The sequence below is a fragment of the Pyxicephalus adspersus genome, chromosome 3 (genome assembly GCF_032062135.1).
Source record: "Pyxicephalus adspersus chromosome 3, UCB_Pads_2.0, whole genome shotgun sequence".
NCBI classification, from domain to species: domain Eukaryota; kingdom Metazoa; phylum Chordata; class Amphibia; order Anura; family Pyxicephalidae; genus Pyxicephalus; species Pyxicephalus adspersus.
In genome coordinates this window covers 11,093,587-11,116,175 of record NC_092860.1, presented here as the reverse complement: position 1 = coordinate 11,116,175, position 22,589 = coordinate 11,093,587, and the positions used below count along the sequence as shown (strand labels likewise).

Here is a 22,589-nt window from a genome sequence, read left to right as displayed (position 1 = left end):
AGGAGCTGCAGGAGGAAGGCTGGGAGAGGAGAGGGGAGTCCATCCTGGATCTATGGCAGCACGGCTCTGTGTGGATTGTCATGGCTGTGTGGAAGAAGTAGGTTCCCTTGGCTGGGGGTGCTGGATGATGATGATGCCCCTATGGATGCCAGCCCCGTGTCCTCTCTGAGAAGAAGGCTTGTGCTGCCTCTTTGCACCATGCTCATCCTCTGCCTCTATATGTTCTACTCCTGCGCCGGATCCTGCGCTTCCCTGCCCGCACAGCCCGGTCCTCTGTCCCAGCTCCTGCTCCGTGCGGAGCCCCGGGGCCCTGAGGACGGGGGGCCCATCTCCACCTTCTACAACGGATCCGGGAGCAAGAAGCTGCCCCAGGCCATCATTATCGGGGTGAAGAAAGGGGGAACCCGGGCTCTGCTGGAGTTCCTCAGGGTGCACCCCGACATCAGGGCTGTGGGGGCCGAACCCCACTTCTTTGATCGGAACTACGACAAGGGACTGGACTGGTACAGGTGAGAGATCGGGTGTGCGATGTGTGAGAGATCGGGTGTGCGATGTGTGAGAGATCGGGGTGCAGGTGTGTGCGGCAACCTCCCGACACTAAAATCTCTCTGTATATGTCCTCACATTATATCCTTCTGATGTCTCTATATAACTATCACTGTATATATGTACTTCTATACACACATTATATATATTCCTTATATTGCCCATCTCTCTGCGATGTATTCTCCATTCTTCTCTACATTTACTGTCTCTTCTCCGGTTCTCATTCTCTTTTCCCTTATTCTCCCCTTCTCTCCATATCCTCTTCTCTCAGTCTGTCCGCTTTTTTTCCTTCTCTTCCTTTTCCCCTTCTTTTCTTTTTCATTCTCTTCTCTTTTCATCTTTTTTTTTCCTTCTATTCCTTCTCCTAATCTTCCCATCTCTTTTCTTTTTCCCATTCTCTTCTCCCATTCTTTCTCTCCTCCTATTCTTCTCTTCCCTTTTCTTTTTCCCATTCTCTTTTTCATTCTATTGTCTCTTCTTGTTTTCATTCATTCTTTCTCTCCTATTCTTCCCATTCTCTTCTCTCTCTTTGCTCATGCTTCCCTATATTTTTCTTCTCTCTTCCATTTTCTTCTTTCTCATTCTAATACTCGTCTCTTTCCTCTGTCTCTTCTCGGTTCTCATTCTGTTTCCCTTATTCTCCTCTCCTCTAAGTCTGTCTCTTTCTCTTCCCTTTTCTTCCCATTCTCTCTCTCTTCACTCATGCTTCCCTTCTCTCTTCCATTTTCCTCTTTCTCATTCTATCATTTTTCTCTTTCCCCTTCTCTTTCTTCTGTCTCTTCTCCGGTTCTCATTCTCTTTTCCCCTTATTCTGGACCCTTCTCTGCATTGCCTCTTCTATTATCTTCTCTCAGTATGTCTGCTTTTCTCTCCTTCCCTTTTCTTTTCTTCTTCCCATTCTCTTTTTCATTCTCTTCTTTTTTCCCTTCTTTCTCTCATTTTCCTAATCTTCCCATTCACTACTCTCTCTCTTCACTCAGGCTTCCCTTCTCCTTTTTTTCTCTCTTCCATTTTCTTCTTTCTCATACTCTTTTCTCTCCTCTTCTCTCCCCCAATCACTCATCACAGACCCCTCATCTGTAGCCCCTACACACAACATAACACAGAATGGTTCTTCTTGTACTCTGGATTTGGTCACTGAACAATATCATCCTCCTGATTGTATTGTTACCTTCCAATCATCTGAGCTATTCATGGTTCTGATTTTCCAGAATCTCTCTGGTTATATCCCAGAACCCAGTCATCATCCATCCAGTTAATTCTTTAGATATTTTATAAGTCTTGTGCTGCTGTCTTTCCAGCTCATAAGGATATAAAACAACATCAGGAGAGATTGTGCTTCCTCAGAAGCTCCCCATTCAATCGGGAATGATTCTCAAATCTTTATTGAGATAGGCAACATCATCAATCCAGTCCATGGCTGGTAGAGCGCAACCAAAGCCTTAGGTTATACAATGTCTACATCTGTATGGATTCGGATCAATACCTAGTGCAGTCATTTCCTGAATCTATAGCACCAACATATTCTGAGATATTGTACAGAGAACCATTGAGTTCAATATTGTGCGTGCGGATGTTTTTCTCCAAATGTTATGCAGGGAACCCCCACAAAACATTCTATGAGTATAGTGGGAAGTGTTCCCAGGACCCCAGCACTTGGATAAATAGGAGCTGACCACTTGTCCAGCATGCTAAGAAAGTGCCATATAGATAAAGCCACGTAGGTAGAGCGTTCAGTTTTGAGGAGGCTTATTGATAGCTGGCTTTGTGTCCGGTGATCTTCTTTATTGCACATTCCCTTTCCTTCACAACCCACATCTTCCTGGTACCTTACACACTCCATGTGGATATTTTACCTAAGTCAAGCCTTAGCTACTACAAGCCTTTCTTTTCTAAAGATAAGGGTGCTGGCAGCAGGAGAGGGGGGTCTCAAAAGGCTTTTCCTTTAAAAATAGGCTTTTCCTTTAGCAGTCAGCTATTGCTTTGTAAAGATTCATAATTTATCAGCAGAGCCATGTAACACACACACTCTGAGAGGGGGTCACAGGCAACCCTGCAAGACATGGCCCAAATGGTATTGATCCGGGAGCTTAGATATGTTATAATAGACCCAGCCTGGTAGAAGATTGCAGCAAAGGTCCTACTGAAAGCATTTTCTTTTATCTAAACGATGAAATGGCCCTGCACGTTACAATGTAAAACGAAATAAATTAAAAAAAAGAACAGCTAAAGCTGTGCTTTGATGCTAATCTGTAATTTGGGCAAAGGGTTGTGGTTTACAACCCTCAGGGATTTCTATTGCAGGCTGAAATTAGGCAACAATAAACTATTGATTTTTTCCCTTTTCTTTATGCCCAGACCACTTTTGTGTGGCCTCGCTGTGCTTTCATCAAAATGCATTTTCCCCATACATTATAGATGGAGGAGACCGTAAGCGCCACTTACAACACAAGTACGCTTCTTGTAAGGTTCGGCCTAATCTGATAAGACAAAATGCAGCCTGAAAGTTCCATAAGAATAAATTGTGGTGTGGTTGGGACATAGAACATAAAAGAGGCGCAGCAGGAAGGGACAGTTTGGTCCATTGAGCTTGGCAATTTTGTATTTTATATTCTATTTTTATCTGTTGTCCCAAGCATGTTTCAATTCACTTGATGACTGATTCACTCATCATGACAAAATAGACTTGCTATGGGTAGACCATATCTGTGTCAATTTCTGTAACTGTGGAGTGTTTGTTGGTCCTGGTTTGTTGCTTTTACACTCTCCTGTTAAGTGATCAAATTTGTTTTTTGTAAAAAAATATATCTGAGATTTTTTTTGGAGGGGCTACTGAGCCGGCTCAAGTCTTCTAGGGTTTTTATTTTGTATAGTTGTATATTAATGATAGTCTGCATGTTGTACCACAGCGAGCTGTTCATACTCCAAGGATAGAGTTGCAGTGATCCCTGTTGAGAATAAGGGGGCATTGCAGCCTCACGGTATTTGCTCTACAGAACATTTATCGCCTTGGGACAACTAGAATCCCGAGGACGCGTAGCAAATGTCGAAATGTTTACACTCACATAATCTAAATATCACATAATCCAAAGTTCATTTACTAAAGGAGTGCAATGTAGTCACTTTGCAAAGTTGGTTTCCACTTTAGGCATCCAATCATGTTTAAGCAATTTTTTTTTATTTTCTTTGCAAAGCATTGGAAGTTTTTTTGCAAATTGTTTTTTTATATTTTGGCTTTACCATATTTTTTTAAATAAATAATTCCCTTTTAACTTGCTGGATTCCTTTAGTAAATCAACTTCAGTGTAGTCATATAAAAGAAAGAATGCTTTGAAGAAACTTAGAAAAGTTTGTTACTTGCTAACCTGATCACAAATTGAATGTATTAAGGAAAAGATGTAATCTTTATCCTGCCATAATAAAAGCTTAGAATATATAAATGTTAGAAAATATAGTTACCTTAATTTTAATTCTGTTTTTATTTTAATTGGGATAATTTTGGGGAATTTTTTTTTTTTAATTATACTTTGCAAACTTTAAAGCTGCAATTTAAAATTCTTTTTAAAAATCTGAATAGTTTTCAGAGATTTTACATTGTTTTGTATCAGGTTTTCCTCCCTCAAGAACAGGTTTCCCTTTGATTGCATATTGAGCATTTCTTCATTGGCTGTGGAATGTTTGATGTTTTTGTTTTCAATTTTTACACACTGACTCTTTTGACAGAAAAAATGTCATTTTTTTTTTACTCTCCCCAATAATGAGCTCTTACCATGTGCAAGCATCCTAATATTCTCCTAACGTCTTTTGAACTCCCAATATCCTGACAGAGATCAAATTGTGAAATGCATGAAGTATCGTCTGTAGAGCTGAAAGGGGAAGTGTATAAATATTTATTTACTTTTTCAGATTTTTTTTTGCATGAAAAGAATAGTGTTAAAGTAACAATTTTTCACTGGGCTCTCTCTCCATCTCTCGTCTTTAATCTAAGCTTCAAAAGAAAAGGCTCAAAAAAAAAAAAAAAAAAGGGAGACTTGTTACGACAGGGATGTGAACATTACCACACACAAAAAAATGCCTTGGGAAGATTCTGTGTCATAATAATGTTTTGTTCTTCCCTTTGCTCTTGAAACTTTTGTTCTCAAACTTTTTTACTCCCTCCCTTTTTTATGGGAAACAACAGCTCAGAACTTTGCTAAGTCACATTGTTTGAGCTGAATTCACTTTGTTTTAATCTAACTTTATTTTCATTGATATAATCCAGACCAAAAAAAAATTAGGGTCAAATATATCATTTTTTTTAAATCAGCATGGTGTTCTGAAGGTTCATTTATCTGAAATAAAACAGTAGTGGATTTTCCTTGGTTAAATGCAGGTTATAATGTGATAGTAACAGGACGCTATAGCAAAACAGATGATCTTGGTGCTAAATTTATTTTAACTTGGTAGTAAAAGTTGGGGGGAAAATACACCAGTGTTGTATTTTGGGATTGTTTGTTCTCTTTTATTTTTAAGAAAGCAAAAGTGAGGATTGTATTTATTTTAAAGTGAAGTTTTCTTGTTCATACAAAGTTTAGGTTTGCAAGAGAAGTGACTTTTTTTTCTTTTCAATTATAAAATATTTAATTAGGTTTTTCCCCAACAATAAATAATAATCTCTCTCATATTGTGTGTGTATATATATATATATATATATATGATGGAAAATGTATGTCAGCCAATGTTTTCTGTGCAGGAAGGTTGGTCAATTTATGTTTCTTCCCAGGAAAATAAAAGAAAAGAGTGTAACAATATATGTTCATTTTGCTATCTTTGCTCGATTAAAGCGTTACTAACTTTTATAAAAGCGAGTTATTTTTACTCAATCTATAATTGGCATGGAGAACATTATGAGAGAAACCTTTGCCATCCCTATTTTTGGCTTCAATAAGCTGCCGGCTTTGTAACTGCACCTGAGCATAAGCTGGGGCTGCCAAAGACGGGGTGTAGAATTTCAAATTTGTAAACCTAATTAAAGAGTACAGAAACAAAATCTATGGATTGTTAAGTCATCCTGTATGCAAAATATCTGACAGAAATGCTAAACAGAGTTGTGAGGATAAAAGAGAATGGGGTGGTGCAAGGTGGAGTAATAGAAATTCTGAAAGTTAGAGCAGACTTATCTGAAGATGAAAGAGTTATATTATACATTTAATAAAGTGATGAAAAGATCCACTATGATGTGTTTCCAAAAGCAGAGATTTGTGAACGAGGAAATGAAATCTATCTCCAGTCCTGTTTTGAATTGTTTTCCCAAAAGGTGTACAAAATGGATTATTATTAGTTGTATTTGTATTGTTCAGTTATAAACTTTTTTATAATGGTAAATGATCAAACTAAATACAAAGATCAGTGATTTCCGTAGTCAGATCAGGGTTTCCGTAGTCTGCGCCGTACATTCTCAGTATAACTGGCACTGTGTAAGATTTGAAACCAAAGAGTACCAATCAAACTATTAACGTAAGATCCTCCAGCTTAATCCATGAGAAATCACTCTTGAAGTATTTCTGATGGAGGAGTTCAGCTCAGAAGTAGTCTAAAATGCAAATTGTGCACTGCTAACAACAAACGTCACCCTTTTATATTTTATACCAGATTTGGGTAGCAGATTTTGCTTATGAGACACTCAGAGTGATAGAGATTCGAAAATATTAGCAGCTGCCCTAGAACTACAAGTCTCAGCATAACATAGACAATAGCACACTGTAATCCAAAGATCTTTAATAGATAATAGAGGCTGAGAGGTTTTGCATCACGCTGTACTTTAACCTGCAGGTTGTGTTTTATGACTCAATAACTGCTCTGTATTTATACAATTATATGCACAGCTACAATGGCGGTGTTCATAAAACTCCTATAATTTCATGCAGAATTATCTGCAATTTACCATTGTGTTCTCCCACACAAACACATTCTGTCTGTTGCAGCCAATAAACCATTATTAGTATTAGTGAATGGAACCAACGTCATGTTTCCCTGCTGTCTTAGGCCGTAGAACAGTCAAACAGCATGGCACTCAATGGGCACCGCACTGTACTGCCACAAGTATTAGGGGGCACCAGGTCACATGGTCTGTAGCAGCGCCTCTGTTTTGATGCTGAGGTTTGCCAAAGGCAGGTATGTTCACAACTGATCATTTGTATTTTCAAACGCCTACCAAGAACAGTGTATGGCCACCATGAAAATAAAATGCTGATCATCTCTTGGTAGAAAAAATATCTTTTACTACATGCCCAGTGTATTCTTCACTCCTGGGTATACCATATCTTCTGTGAAACAGCCGACCGCTGTCTGGAAAATTCCAATCTTGTCCTCTGATGGAGCTCATAGGTTCCAAAATATGGCAGCCAGAAGACTGGGCTGACTGGCTCATTGATCCAGCAATTTTTTGGAACTATCCTTGCTGTCATGCCAATCCATGACACCCTCAATAGGATTGTGACTTTAGACACACTGGTCACTAAGTATATATTATGGCCAGTTGGTCAACATTAAGACCCCGTTGGAACCTGCATTTTCAAAAAGCAAGTTATCAGGGTCAACCCTAGGATTGTAATAGGCACAAAAAGCCTTCCTATATATCTTATAGTCTTCCTATATATTCCTATATTATCTTAACTTTTTGGGCATTTTGTGATACACTAATGCCAGAATACAAAACACAAAATATTAGAAATTAAGCAATATGACAATGGCATTAGATGAATTAGATGAATCCTGACTTGATTGCAGCTGTATAATTTCATCATACAATATGGCTGCCACCATATTGTAAGGTCATTGTAGGAGCTAAGCCTATGTAGGAGCAAAGACAACACCAGGCTCCTTTTCCTCCCAACTCCCCAATTGCTGCCCATGCTACAGTATGTGGCATGTAAAGGAGCAAACATTTTTTAGTATTTGTCCTGTCCCCGACAAACTTTAGGAACCAAAATTCAATCTAAAAATTTAAAGCTTTACAATAACCCAAAATAAGTACATTTGTATCTGACAGCATTTGGGGCCACCTAATAGGCCAATGCATGGAGCAAAGTGCAGCAACCTATAGCAACTAGACTATAGTTTAATACAATGCAAGGAGATCATTCAATGTCTGGCTCCCTAAACCTGTTTATGTAGCTAATAGATATTTAAAAGTAGCAAGATTAGCCCGTAGTATGTTGCAGATTTCTTGTTCAACTTTTTTCCATTTTTTTTTTCTGGTTTTATTGTAGTCTGGTTTACATTACCTATTGTATTAACCTTAAACATACCTCAACCATATTATTCACAGTTTAGGGCAAAAGGCGGACTATTTTATTAAACCTAGTGATTTATGGCAAATTCCGCCAATTCCATCTGCCATAAACCAAACGATTTGAATATAAACCGGCTCTTAACCTAACTATACAAAGTGTTTTTTTTTCACTTTAACATCCATAATATTTATTTTGGAAATTCATATCTTGCGCGGTGCCAAAAGTTTCCTGATTCTCATTAAACAGTTGACAAAAAGTGAACGGACTAAAAAGAGGTGTTTCAGTCTATCTACTTATGCATTTTCCATCCATTTAAATTCATACCACATTTCCATTTTTTTTATTACACTTTTCATTTTCCCTCTTCTAATGCTTTTTTTTCTTTTTAAACTAAATATTAATATTTAATCATATAGTTATTTTACATTATTCAGCAGTTCTTAGGGTTTCTTAAATTACATTTGTTAAAATAATATCAACATTGTTTAAAAAAAATACGTATTATGTGCCAAAATAATTATTTTACATTTCTCAGTACTGCCAGTTTAATATAAACTATGACATAGGGTTGTTGTCAGAAATAATTTAATCCTGCACATAAGACTTACAGTAAGTAAATAGAAATTTATTCATTTCAAATTTAAATATTCTGTGCTGTATAAATTTAGTTTACAATTCCAGCAATTTTATATTTTTTTTCTTTATGCCAAATGCAGCAAATAAAAAATCTGTAAACATATTTTTTTTTTACTTTTTGGAAACTTAGTAACAGTTTTTTTGGCAATAGGAAAAAAAAATATTCAAAGCAAAGTTCTTCTTTTGCTGTTTCCTTGATCCCGGAGTGCACATGAGAATGCTGTCCTTCTTTTTTTTCTCCCCTTCAAGTGTCGGCTATACTCTTCTAACATCACCCACTTGAAATTCTCATATTTACCATGACTGAGGGAAAGTAGATACATTACGGCATGAGCCATTTATAACGCCACAATCTTATAGGACGTTCGAGTGTCTTTTATTTTGTAAAGTATACCCACTTCGTTATTTTTGGCATCGTTGCTAGGTGGAAAAAACACGTTGTTGTTTTTTTTTTTACACCTGTTGTTAGAAAAGTAAAAGTTGTCAAAAGTAGTTTAGTTACTTTTATTCATCTTATGGTATTGAAATAACCTATGTATCATTTCTCATGTTTCATTTTTAGTATGCACGCTTACAACTTGTGGGTTCTTCTGTGTTTAGGAAAAGTTTGCGATTTATATGTGATCGTAAAACATTTCAAAAAAAAATTTAAGAGAATTAGGAGCATTTCCGCTGATGCAGGATGTTTAGTTGGCCTTTCCAAAATGTAACAAAAGACTTCCAATACTTTGGCTGAAAGAATTTTTAAGGTTTACCAATATTTTTTATATTTCTAATTTTTGTTTTGTTTATTAATTACTACTGATCAGCAACCATTTAAAGCCCATTCTGGCCAGCTTGACTTTACGGTAGCCATCTTGTGTCATGTGATTTTCAGGATGAACAGTCACATCCCATGGCATTGCATTTCTAAAGCTAATTTTACCAGTTTGGCAAATGATGTGACGAGAAGATTACTTTTCATCAGACAGGAGAATGATGTATCCCATTAAATGTTCTCGAGTACATGGCAGCCATAAAAAATAGTATTTTTTCTTTTTTCCTTTCACAAGCTTTAGACGACAGCTAAATTAAAACAACTGTCAATCTTCTGTCATCTTAATTGCAAGTGAATTGATTGTCTTTCAAATAATCTAATCTGATAATCTCCAGAGACTACTGCAGTTGTACGGTTCGCATTGACAGACTGCTAGTTCTCAAAGGGGAACCAACAATTGTTTGTAGGTTTTAGGCCTTCAATAGACAATGCAAAGAAAAGGTCCAAGGTTTGAAAAGGTTATTCAGAACTAAAAAAGACCATTGGAGTCCATAGTTAAATAAAGATCCAACTTTACTTAAAAGTTTAAGATTTCCATCAGCCATGCTGCTCCCAAGATGGAAGACAGCCCGTTTGGTGAAGTGGATGGGACTCTCATGGGAATCGTTGGTTGACCCCAGAGGACAATCTCAGATATTTGCACAGATGGCAAAGATAATCCATATTATAGATGGGGCGAGCAATACCCAAGAAGGCCTTCTGCCCCTATTGAGAACTATTTAGAAACATAGGAGATTGTCTCCCTGGCTCGTATTTCTGGGCCCCCCTCACCTGTTGCATTGCTGAACTGTCCAGAATCTCTGGCATATCTCCGCGTGGCGCTGGGTGGTGCCTTTGCTATTTCAATGCCCGTGACCAAGACTGACACACGCAGATCAGACGAACATCACGCCCGATGTATTATAAAAAAAAAAAAAAAAAACATTTCATTTGTTTGGACATTGAACAACGTCAAATAGTTGAGGCTGTTTGTCATTGGGAAACACTTGTCGCAAGCTGTGCCAATCAGTCTCGCTGCAAAGGTTACAACTGAATGTGCCATTAATTGCACTTTAAAATAAAACAACTTTATTACAAGCTGTAAAATCCAAAAAAACACCATTAGTGTTCATTCTGGCTTCTGTTATAGTGAAAATATTTAAAGTGTACTTTTTGTCCCAACTAGGTGGGTTCTTCCAATTTATTTGTCCTGATGGCGATTGTAGATCAGATAGAGGGTTCCAATAGTTTAAAGTAGTCACCAGGAAAAGAGGTGAGAGGTAGTATTCCAAACAAGGGAGGAATCCCCTAAACATTGGAAGGATTCATTCTCACTTTCTGCTGAATCTCTAAAACAGGATGTGAAGGGAAATCTCTTTATTGGGGCACAGACAGCAAGATCTAATTTAACAACTGTCCTAGTCTATCCAATACTAAAAAGAAAAGTTTGGGCTCTAAGTAGTTGAAAGCTTATTTTGTAATCCTCAGCATGGAGCACAAACAATTGTGTGTTTATTGATATTAAATATTAATAAAAAAAGCTGCATATTAGACACAAATTGTAAGTTCACTGGCCATCAGGTTCTTAGACTTTGTCTAGTATGCTGATATCGTACATATATGCATTAATGTGAGCTCTGCAGAGCAAACATGTACCTGAGAAGGTTCCAGTCCAACCCCCAAATCAAGTCATCCAACATCCCAATCACCTCATCACCCCCTTCCACAGTGCAATCACTGGCTTTATACCGTTATAATAACTTAGTTTTTGTTTGCAGTCTGCACTGTATTACGACGACTGACTTTTATGCACTTTTTGCCCAGTGGCACAGTTGAGGTTAACAGGATGCGTGACCTATGGCTCTGCCAGTGCTGGCTGTAATGACCAGCGCAAGTCCGGCTCCATCCCAGTTGCAGCTAATCCTCAACAAATTGCATGTCCTATTATTTCCGACCCTGTAATTAAAGGCCTGGGCCTGGTACCTGCTGCAGCACTGGATAACAATCTGTGCTGTGATTAGAGGGCAAAGGCTAGCGTAGAGGACATCATTACCACAACTTTGAAGGATTATTCCAGAGGTGTGCAGTGGCATTACCCTAATGGAGTATAGACATAACTCCGCTCAAGAAACCAAATAGCCTTAGGTGCTTCCAACCAACAGATCCTAATTCTGATTATTCTGCTGAATACTACTACATGTTGTGATTTAGGTGTACTACTTCTTTAAAGTAGTACACCTAAATCACAACATAGCTTATAAAAAGAAATATAAAAAATGTTTTATTACAAAATGTAGCAAACTACCTAGAGTTCAGTGCAGTGCAGAAATCATATTTTGTTGTTTAACTCCAAATGGTGTGTTATGCAAGGTGCTCATTGAGCTTCCTTCTTGCTTTACTCTGAGCTTGCTTCTTTCTACAGACTTGTAAAATTGTTTAATATGCTACATAGAAGAAGTTAGGTTACTTTTGTAGTCTTTATAACTTGTTGATTTTGTTGTTTGTGGTTTTACTTTTTTCATTTCCCCCCACCATTTCATTCTTTATAGTCCCAGAAGTGGTTGTGTTGGTTTTTATTTTTTTTAAGCATTCATAATTTTATTTTCCTCTTAAACTGAGCATTTTTCAAGTATGTGAATCCTCTCATGTGTATAAAAACAGCTGGTTAGCTGTGATTTAACCTATTTATGCAGCCAACTTGATATCAGATGTACATTTTTGTCACGCATTAGGGGGTTTTAAAAATTTACTTTTTCGCCCCATCACGGCCGAACGAGCCAAAAACGCAAAAGTCACATCCGGGAATCATATTATAAGCGAGACTTTGTGTAACAAACAACGAGCTATCGATCGAACGTGCGGCCTGTTGGGAATCAGAGACACGTACAGAGGAAAATAACAAATAAACATAATAATTATAATTAGCCGGCTCTGACTGACCCCCTCCAACAACTTCTCAGTCCTAATCTAAACCAAATTCGAGCAAAGGATCTTGACAAGTCTGTATTTTGTGTGTCTGAACCTTGTCCTGTACGAGAAGGGGAGAAAAACACACAACCTCTTATTAAAATCCCAGACTTGTAATTAGCCAAAATCGTTACCCGTGGAGCCTGGCACCAGCCCTCCCCCCCAATTAATACATACCAAACAAGGATTTCAGGAAATAGAAGCGCTGAAAAAAAATATTTAGCATTTGCTAAATTGAAAGATCCAGAAGCTGCCACGGATGTGTGGTTTTTTTTTGTTATTTAATAGGTGAAAAAGTGTAAAAAGACAATCTGATATCATTTAGATGCTACACAGTTGGATGTAAAAAGGAACAATCTGATCTTTTAAAACCACAGGAAGAGGAGGGGAGGGGGTGTGCTGATACCTCTGACGCAGGACGATTTTGGAAGGTGTAAGGTGACATTTTTCAACCTATTGAATCATTTTTTTGTTTGACAGCTTGCGGTGTCTTAACCCGAGCTTGCAAACCTTTGACCTGCAAATATTTGATCACACAGAGCTCACTCACAAGCTTTCACTTCATAATGCGCTATTAGTAAATTTCCATTTTATTTCCATTTGTAGCTGTTTCTAAAATATGACATTTTTGTTATAAGGCGACAACACCCTGTGGGCTCCTGAGATGTCACCCTGTCATACGACTCAATTGGTTTGCCATCACACCATAGCTCACAGTGCAGCCATTGTGAGCAACTCCATTTTGTCCAAACCACTAGCTTGTCCAAAGAAACCTTTACAGATTGGATTGGGGACACTGGCAGTAAATATCCTACCAACATTCCGGATACTTTTCATTTCTTATAGATAATACAGGAGGAGTACGACCCCAAGGGTGGGAAGAACCGATAGCTTAAATCAATATTTATGAATTTGTTAACTATCAGCCATTGATAGGATCTTGTTGGAAATTGTCAGACTTAACCTGAGGTTTTCATTGACCCAATATGAACAAAGTTTTAATAGCAATATCTGGATATTACAGCAAAGAGCTTTTGATCTCACGGCAGAGCAGAGAAAAGCACAGAAGGAAATCCCAAATCGTCACTGACGTCTGGGGCCGTAGGCGAAAAACCGCTTTGAGAGCTGATTTTGTACTAATGAAATTACAAGGTAACGACGGCAGCAATGGGTGATATAATGAAGGGAATTCATCATCTTGTATAAGATATTCTGGGCACTTTGGCTTTTATAATGTGCTAGTCATTTTGGTAAATTATTAAAAGTAATTAGTTAAGATGGAACTCATATAAATATTGTAATTATGCAGAGACAAAACAAGATGGCTGCTGCTTGTTGTAATCTTTTCATTGATGATGTATTATTATTTTTTAATTATAGGCCAGTACAGAGCTCCAGTTATATAGATAAATACAGTTCTGCTCTTTGTATCATTATGTCACCATGGCACATATGCACTGCAGCACAACTGATTGGCTTCTAGTGCTGCTTCTCCCTCTGCTAGTTTAAGCTCTGGTATACGGGGACTGCAAGAGACTGATACCAAATCAGGTACATAGACTTACCCAGCTTACATTTATAAAAAACATTCAATAATGTATGGAAATATTAGTTTAGCAATTGCATTTGGTAAACATAGGACAATGTTAAAAATTTTGGAAAGTGGTCATGTGGCCACTATTAGGCACAGCGCCTCCCAGGCTCTGAGGGTGGAGCCTGCTTGTACTTAAAAAAAACCTCAGCAGAGAGACTTAAATTTAAAGCTTTTATTACTGACCTTTACCTGCTAATGCCATCTGCCTGGCTTTCCTGCTGATCGTCTGGCTGCAATACTCCAAGTCACTGGTTGTGGAGAGTATGTTCTTCTGCAACAGAAGGACAAACAAAATATTAATTTATTCATTAATTTTCTTTATAGCTACTTGCTTATAATGCAACAGAACTTTTTTAGTTTCAGGTAGAGTGGGGAGATTTTTGGAACCTTTGTAGGAGACTACAAAAGGTGTGCAGCTTTGGTCCACAGCCAGTCCAGAGGAACCATGACAGCCAATGCTGGAGCAAGAGAATAGATAGAAAATGGTAAAAATGGTTACAGGTAATCAGCAGAATTGAGATGAAACGTATAAAATCCTGGCAATAGTTAGGGTTTATATATATATATTATTATCACCCTATCCATCCTGAGAATTATTGTTTTTTGGAAGTTTTATTATATTTGTGTAATGTTTCATAGAAAGTGAGGTGATGTCAAACAATCAGCAGACACAAACTTTGCCACAACAAGGACTATTAATCAAATCCTTTTTTTTATCCATTAAAAGATGAGCTTACTCCATCATCCCGTCCATACAAAGAGGAGCCTTTCTGGAAAATGAACAGTAGGGAATGACAGGATAGGTCAAATCAAGCTTAGCCAATCCCGTTCCAGCTTCTTGATGGGGCACAATGGCTCAAGTGGTCATGATTAGGGACAGAGGGGGTGGTGGAGCCTGACAAAGCCTTTTGTAGGGAGAACAAAAATGGAAGGTAGTGGTTTTCAATGGGAACCACTGTGGCTAATTGTGCAGGGGAGCATGTAAGGTAAAAAGACAGAAAACTAAAGGGGGAAGGGGGGTGGCCATGGTAGTGTGGATAAGTAACTGGGGTGAGCTGGGAGGGAGCGCCAGCTATGGCCTGGCTGAATGCAACTAGCAACAGTTGAAAAAACAAAACTGTGGGGGACAGGAACCTCCTGCTGCATGGAAAGACAAAACACGGTTCGTCCCCGCAGGATCCAACATGTCAGTCTTTTATGTGTGCTAAAAGCTTTTGCACACAAGGATGGCTGCATTGTGTGACTCTGAACCGTTCATGCTGATTCCAGGAGAATTGCAAATTTCTGCAAAAGCAAAATGACTGACCCATACAGATCTGTTAATTACTGTCTGGCGAGGGATTGAAAAATAAAGTGCAAAGCTGTTAAAAGACTGCTAATACAGTCTGCCTATCTAGTCATTGCTGGAGAGTTCTAAGGAAAATGCCTCATTTAAATCCTATTTCTATTCTTGATATTGTAAACGAGGACTAATGAAGTCCCGGATTACCATTTTTCCTTATAATTTTTTTAAGAAATAGCCAGTGGAGGTGTAACAGAAACACAATGAGCCACATCTGTTTCATCAACAACATTAAAGTTTTGGTGCCCAACCTGAGGTCCAAGGGACACTTGCAGCCCTTGAACTGCAGCAGTCTGTAATAAGAGATGGAGAAATAATTTCCAATAGCAATGACCCCTAGTTGCCTCAAGTTGCATGTTTTCAGTGTTTCTTCTTGTCTGACCACTATTTCTTTTACATTTGCATGCTGATGGCCCGCTTTAGCATAATGTTATATGCATTTATAATTAGGTGTGGTCTTTTGGTGATGCCAAGGACACCTATCAAGACCTCAGAAGTTGGCAACCATTGCAACAGCCTTCATTGGTGGTCAGTATAAGGTCCAATGGGCAACCCAATATTGCCTTTCCTGTTGAGAAAAAGGATCTGATTGGTTTTCCAGGTTTAGTCGTTCCTTAGGATCACAGTAATCATCTGCGAAGGGATTGGCAATTGAATATAATCTAGAGAGGATCCCTTTTTGAACATGCTTCTTTCTAAATGAGCCTTCAGTATTTTCCCTCTAAGGTCCCATCCAGTTAGGTGAGTCACTTTCCTCTTTTGTTCTTTATTCCGGTCTTTGTTCTGATGGAAGAGGGATGGGCCCTTGTGCTTTATGTTGGTTATCAAGTGTCAGGTGTATTGTGATGGAAGAGGCTCTCTCAGTGGATTAGTGAGGTAATACAAACACGTCAGGACATCTGGAGTAATTAGCCTGATGGATGATGAGAAGAGCTAGAGGGTTAAAGATAACCACATTTTTGGAAATAAATCATTATGGCTGCTGTTTGGTCAAGGAGGTGTCTTATTTCTCACTCAATTCAAACACCAATCACCTCTAACTCAAGGCAGTTATGTTTGGGGGTTATCCTCGGTCACAAGAAGGTCGCCTGTTATGGTATGCAAATATTTTTTTTCAGTCCGATCGATCACATCTGAAATTCTTCATTAACGATCTCACAAGTGATAGGATTTGTATAGATGGCCCCTATGTACATAGAGAATTACTAATGTATACATAACTGTAAACATTTACACCTAATTAAGACCATCTATTAGGACCTGCGAGATTACCAAATTGTTACAAATTGAGTTACAAATTGATATAGAACCACTTATTATTACATTGCCATTAATTGGCACGATAAAGAAAGCGGACTGGTTACAAGGGGTTACTCACATTGTGAAAAAATAAAGACTTCCAGTGTTCGTAAATTAGCAGTAAGCACATGGAACGGCTGCTGGGCTCAAGGTGTTACTTTACCATTCCAGCATGTTGGCACTGCTTATAAAATATGAGACAGCAGAATTGTTTACAATCCATCACAAATGATAGATGCCGCACCGCCATCTCCATCTCAGCTGGTGTTTTTGCCTAATTTAAACGCCAAGCAGCGTGGGTTAATGCTTGTGTTAGCAAACAATTTGGAAAATGAGGCCCGGCAATCTGCAGAGAGTTTACAGTAATTTGAGGCAATTTAGCAATCTGCTCTACGCCGTTATCCAAGGGAAGACGAGTAAAATAGATGTAATTGGATGAAGAAATGGCTTCATTTGTGGCATTTTCAAGGAGACGAAGTGCCGTTTTGCCTGCCTGGGCTGTTATTGTTCTCTTTTTATGACGCCAATAAGAGGCTCCTCATTATTTAATCGCTCTGTTAAATGCCCGGACGATACATAAACTAGATTTAAGTGTGGTGATAGTGGACTTCTGGAGTTGCTTTAAGAATATTACTATGTGTTATTGCCATCTTCGTTTTGTGTGTTCAACTGTTGAGAGGGAACAAAGCCAGGGACGTCTAATCGTTTTCCTCGAGGTCTCTTTGGCATGAGATGCAGGCACTTAGTGAAGCAGGTGTAATGTTTTTTTTATGGTGGTGTTCTTGTTCATGGAACTCCAGTCTAAACAAATCCTTTATTTAATAGTTCCTTCTCCAGATAATCTATTCATTAGGTCCCGGCTGCTTTTTTACAAAAATGATCTCCACATCAGACACTAAAAAGAATTAGTTGTCTCTTGATGGAGATCACCTATACAGTAAAAACTTTAAACTTAAAACCAAAAATGTAATATACTGCAGCTCACCAGTCTATAAATATGGTGGATGCATTAATTTTTTTCCAAGCTTTTTCACCTGGTGATCATACCAGTGAGGACAAAAGGGCAGCACCCAAATCAACTATTTGGAAATCATCTTGTCCAAGCCTGGTTTGAGTCAAGTGAATTCTGATGAGTTCCTGAAGGTTACTGCACTTTTTGCAGCACTTCTTTCTCTGTTTATTTGAGAAAATCTGTGTGTGGCCTTTTTCTATTATTCTAACATAAAAGAGTTGTATTACTCTAAGCGTTGGGGTTATTTTATGTGGTTCAGAAAGTGTGCTTCATTTTCAAGTTTCTAACTTACTGTTATATAGGTTTTGTTTCTATCATTTACAAGAGAAAGTTAGGGGGTCCTTCTTTGTAATGTGAACATAATAGAAGATCACAGTATGGCACATATTTAGAATACAAATGTTACTTCTCTGCTCTTTTGACCGCGTATTCTTGATACAGCGAGCATCATTTTTTTCTCGTTTGAGAAATTCAATGTTATTACCCCGCAAACACCTCCAGCTGACTGATCATACAGACAAAGATCAAAAACAAGAAAAAACATCTGGCTGCGCCTCCATAGGCAAATCTATACACTAAGCCAAGGCACAAATTTATAAAGACAGTAAGCACGGGCATCACCTGCATTCTGTCATCCGTGGCCAGTGTATAGTTTGTAAAATCATACATGAGTGATCCATGGTTCTACAAAAATCCTAGAACTCAATATTCCGGATGTCTTGTGCTGCAGCAAAATATACTAAAAATAGCAGCCTTTAAAAAAATGTGACATTGCTGTCACAATTTTCTCACAGGGATAATTACATAAATGACTGTCAACACCTGAACAATTCTGTGAAGATATTTCAGGATTAAGGTGTAAATTGTACGAAAATACTTCTCCACCCCACAGACGATTTGTACCTGTCACAGGTGGCCTCCTCCTCCCCCACAATAGACGACCTTGTCACGGGAGCAGAAGTGTGGAACGTGCACCAAATCATCTGCTAGGAGGTTATGTTAAATTCTTCTTCATAACAGTCCGCTTCATACAAAATGTTAAATGTAATATGGGATTATGCTTATGTTTTTATATCCTTTGTATCTCACTCTATCTGTAGGATTTTACAGAGGTTCTACCCCTTTACACTCCATGAAGAAAAGCAAATTTTTTTTTTTTATTACTGGTACTATTTTGTATCGCATTTCTGCAATTAGAACAAAATAATTAGAAGCTAATCAGGAAAGACAAACCTCTTGCCTAAGCAGGCCTCCATCACATGCCTATATGGGGAGCATAGAACGCCTCAGGCTGCTTCTACCACACACAAAAGGATGTTGGACTCTTATGAATCCAACCAGAGCCATGTGAGTTTGCAGCTGTGTCCCAAAACCTCATCCCATCCCAATGACCCCCATACCATGCCAGTCCTCTCTCTGAACCTCTCGACTTTTTAGTGAAGAGTGGAAAAAAGAACCACACTTCCACCCCACCATACAGCAGTTAATTAGCTAAATGGGTCAATCCATCTTGAAGCTGTGCAAATAAGTCAGGCAGACATTAGCTCAAAGCTTCTAACTAGGTGTCATTTGTCAAAAAGATAGGTCTTGCCTGCAGCTTTAACCACTTAACTACTACATTCCTATTGCCCAGCCTGACTGCCTACTGAAATATACAGAAAATCATGCTTTTGCTACAGATGATGTAAATCAATATATATTACATACCATATACTTTAAAAAAAACTACAGAAACTATATTTACATATCCACATAATAAACCAACAGATTCTATTATCTGATAATTAAGATTCTTCTAATTCACTGCACTAAAGTGTCTTCATTTCATGCAAAGGGTAACTGAGCCTTGACCTTAAGTAATTAGGTGCTCAGTATAAATGGAGCACAATATGAATGATTGAATGAATGAATGTCAACCTGTTTGTCTAAGTTGATTTGAAACTTATGTGTAATCGTTGTGTTCATATTCCAGAGGTTTGATGTTAATGTCTTTTCTTTTCTCTCTGGCAGGGACTTGATGCCACGGACACTCGATGGGCAGATTACCATGGAAAAAACTCCCAGTTATTTTGTGACCAAGGAGGCCCCAGCCCGTATTTCGGCCATGTCAAAGGACGCCAAGCTTATCGTGGTGGTGAGGGACCCAGTGACTCGAGTAATATCAGACTATACCCAGACGTTATCCAAGAGACCGGACATCCCTACATTCGAGAGCTTGACATTTAAAAACAGGACTACGGGTCTTATTGATATTTCATGGAGTGCCATTCAGATTGGCATATATGCCAAGCACTTGGAGAACTGGCTCCAGTATTTTCCCATGAGCCAGATTCTGTTTGTCAGCGGGGAAAGACTGATCACGGACCCCGCTGGAGAACTAGGACGCGTTCAGGATTTTCTGGGGCTTAAAAGGATTATTACGGACAAACATTTTTATTTCAATAAGACTAAAGGTTTTCCTTGTTTAAAGAAGGCGGAAGGGAGCAGCAAACCCCATTGTTTGGGTAAAACCAAGGGCAGGACTCACCCCAACATTGACCCTGAAGTGGTCCAGAGACTACGGGAATTCTACAGGCCATTTAATATGAAGTTCTACCAAATGACTGGGCATGACTTTGGCTGGGACTGAAGGTTCATCGGAGGTCCTAGCTTTATGCGAAGTAAAACATAGGTTTATATGTATGCCTGTATAAATGTACAGAGATCTATTTTATTATAATTTATTTGTAATTCCTAAGCAATTAATTCACTAAGCTGCCTAACCACGTGGTTCCTCGTTTGCCCATAGTGTTAACATTCCATCATGCATAATCCTTGCATATATAGAGATCGGTATCAAAGGGTTATCCATCCCCATATTACATATCTGTTAATGGTGCTCCTGCTGCAGTCATGTTTTTAGGGGGGGGGGAATGAAAAGCACAATATCTTGGTATTTTATGTTTACGGGTATTGAAATCTTTCTTGCACGCTTGTTGGTTTAATGGCCTTCAGCTTAACTCTTGTGTTTAATCTCTTTTGAGCGTGTATGGGAAAGGTCCAGATGTTTGGCAGTGGAAGGTAACTGGAAACCTTTTTACTATGGTGCCACAATCCAAGGGAAAAAAAAATAACTTGTTCAGACGGCTAATGTGTACAGCTACAAAACAAAATGGTGGCTGTTTGGTTATCACTTTGTGTCTTATTTTTCCTGAACAAAGATGAACTTACATCACATACAATAAAAAAACTTCAGTAAGCAATCACAGCCAGTATTCAGGAAGACACTTTTATGCACCTCAAAGTCTTTTTACAACAATTTGTTTGCACAGTCAATCATTTGTGGTCCATTTGGTGGCAATCAATAATGCCCCAAGTCTTCCAGCTTTACAAAACTACTATGCATCATTAAAAAAATGTGTTTTATCTTTACATTTTCCATACTATTTAATCAACTGCCTCATCCTGTGATCAATAGGAAAGGAAACCCATCCATTAGCTTTTTTTTTTATTATTACAATCAATTTCATAACTTCCAATTGCACTATTGCTGTCAGTGGATGAAATTAAACAGCAATTCGCATATTGTATAGTTTCAGAATTTTCCCTAGTTGTGTCTTCACATTTTATAAACAGTTTTGGATTGAGGAGAATAGATAAAACCTCTGCCAGGTTTTCACTGCTCTCCGAGTACCCGTTGGGGATATTTCCCATTTCAGAAATGGCCATTTCTGGGACATAGAAATTAACGCAATCTTCCCTGTTTTTGCACAATTTCCCTGGAGCTTTTGCTTTTTTGTAGTTTTTTTACCTTTTTACCAACATCAAAAACATTCAGTATTTTAAAATTTGTTCATATCCAAACATTTAATGCTATTCTCTGTAGGTTTAGACATATTCTAAAGATCTTTCACTCAAATACCCTAAGAATATTTACTGCAACACAGCAAATTAACGTTCAGGGCATTTATCATTTTCAGACAGCGTTTTTTAACATAATAGGATGAGCTCAATTAAGCCATGACGACTGTTTGCTGCTAATTTGGCAGCCATATTGTGGGTGTCAAGCCCAAGATTGTAAGAGTAACGATGTCGTTTCCGAAGCTGCTTCCCCTGCTGAAATCTTGCACGAGTTCTATCCTAGGGCCGGTCAGCTGTTCAGTGTACTAAGTGTAAAAGGTACAACGTTTTATGTTTTTTTGGATGTAAGCTGTAATTTTTACACCTGCTGCTAAAAAAAATAAAGAAGTGGCTATGCAGATATCTAGAAGTATTTAAATTAACAGAATGAAAATATGTTATTTTGCCCTTTAGGATGCAACCATGACACCAATATGAGGCCTACTTAGCAGGAATGCCTTGGTTGCCATGGATACCGGGCCTAGTGACTGGTTTGTGCCGAAAGTGCTGCCAGATTCGCATCCTACCAAGAGGGTTTCGTGGTTAGATTTCGCACATACGACATAGTGGTTGAGTTTTATTCAGCCATATGCGTTTTATTATTTGTTTTTTTTCCCTTTTGTAACCTGTTACTTTAGAAATAGCAAATTTATATAAATATATAAGTAAATATATATATATATGGAAAAAGAATATGAAACACGTTGCAAAATAGAAAAAAAAGAGTGTACGTTGTAAAATCAAGTATTTTGTGGTATGTACCATACAAAATTAATTTTACACAGGAAAATGTTTATAAATAAGATTGTGTTCTGAAAATTCATACTATGTCTTTGTATGAGCAAATAAAACTATATTTTACCAAGATAAAAAAGATTGTTATGTTTTATTGCAGTACCAAATTTTAAGGTTTTTATCCTATAAATGTGAATTTTAAAGGGTCAATCCACAGCAAGCTGCCCTTTGAGGTTCCACTAGATTTCCAGTGATCAGACACTGTGGGGGACCCCAGTCATCTTGTTAGACAAACCACAATGCACAAAATGTATCCACAAAACTACCATGGAAAGTGTAGGGAGCTATGGTGTCCCCATGATCAAAAGTTGAGCATCACAGAACTGGAGGTTGCCACACCTTGTGTATTACCCCAATGGGTTGATAAGGCAGAAAGTAATGGACGATACTATCAGGCAACAGCTCATGTTAAGAGGGAGAAAAATGTCAGATCACCCCTTTACTGTCAA

The 22,589-nt window shown here is 38.2% G+C and overlaps 1 protein-coding gene and 1 long non-coding RNA gene across 2 annotated transcripts in view; one reads left to right on the top strand and one right to left on the bottom strand.

Moving 5' to 3' along the window:
• LOC140325633 (heparan sulfate glucosamine 3-O-sulfotransferase 3B1-like) lies at window positions 1–22,219 on the top strand. Its single transcript, XM_072403580.1, has 2 exons — window positions 1–509; window positions 19,477–22,219. The coding sequence occupies exons 1-2, from the start codon at window positions 142–144 to the stop codon at window positions 20,093–20,095; spliced, it is 987 nt and encodes a 328-aa protein (XP_072259681.1). The 5' UTR covers window positions 1–141; the 3' UTR covers window positions 20,096–22,219.
• The window catches only part of LOC140325635 (uncharacterized), a 48,263-nt gene continuing 39,307 nt past the window's right edge, over window positions 13,634–22,589 (bottom strand). Inside the window, exon 3 of the long non-coding RNA XR_011919708.1 lies at window positions 13,634–14,084. This is a non-coding gene — a long non-coding RNA (uncharacterized lncRNA). The remainder of the gene's footprint in view (window positions 14,085–22,589) is intronic.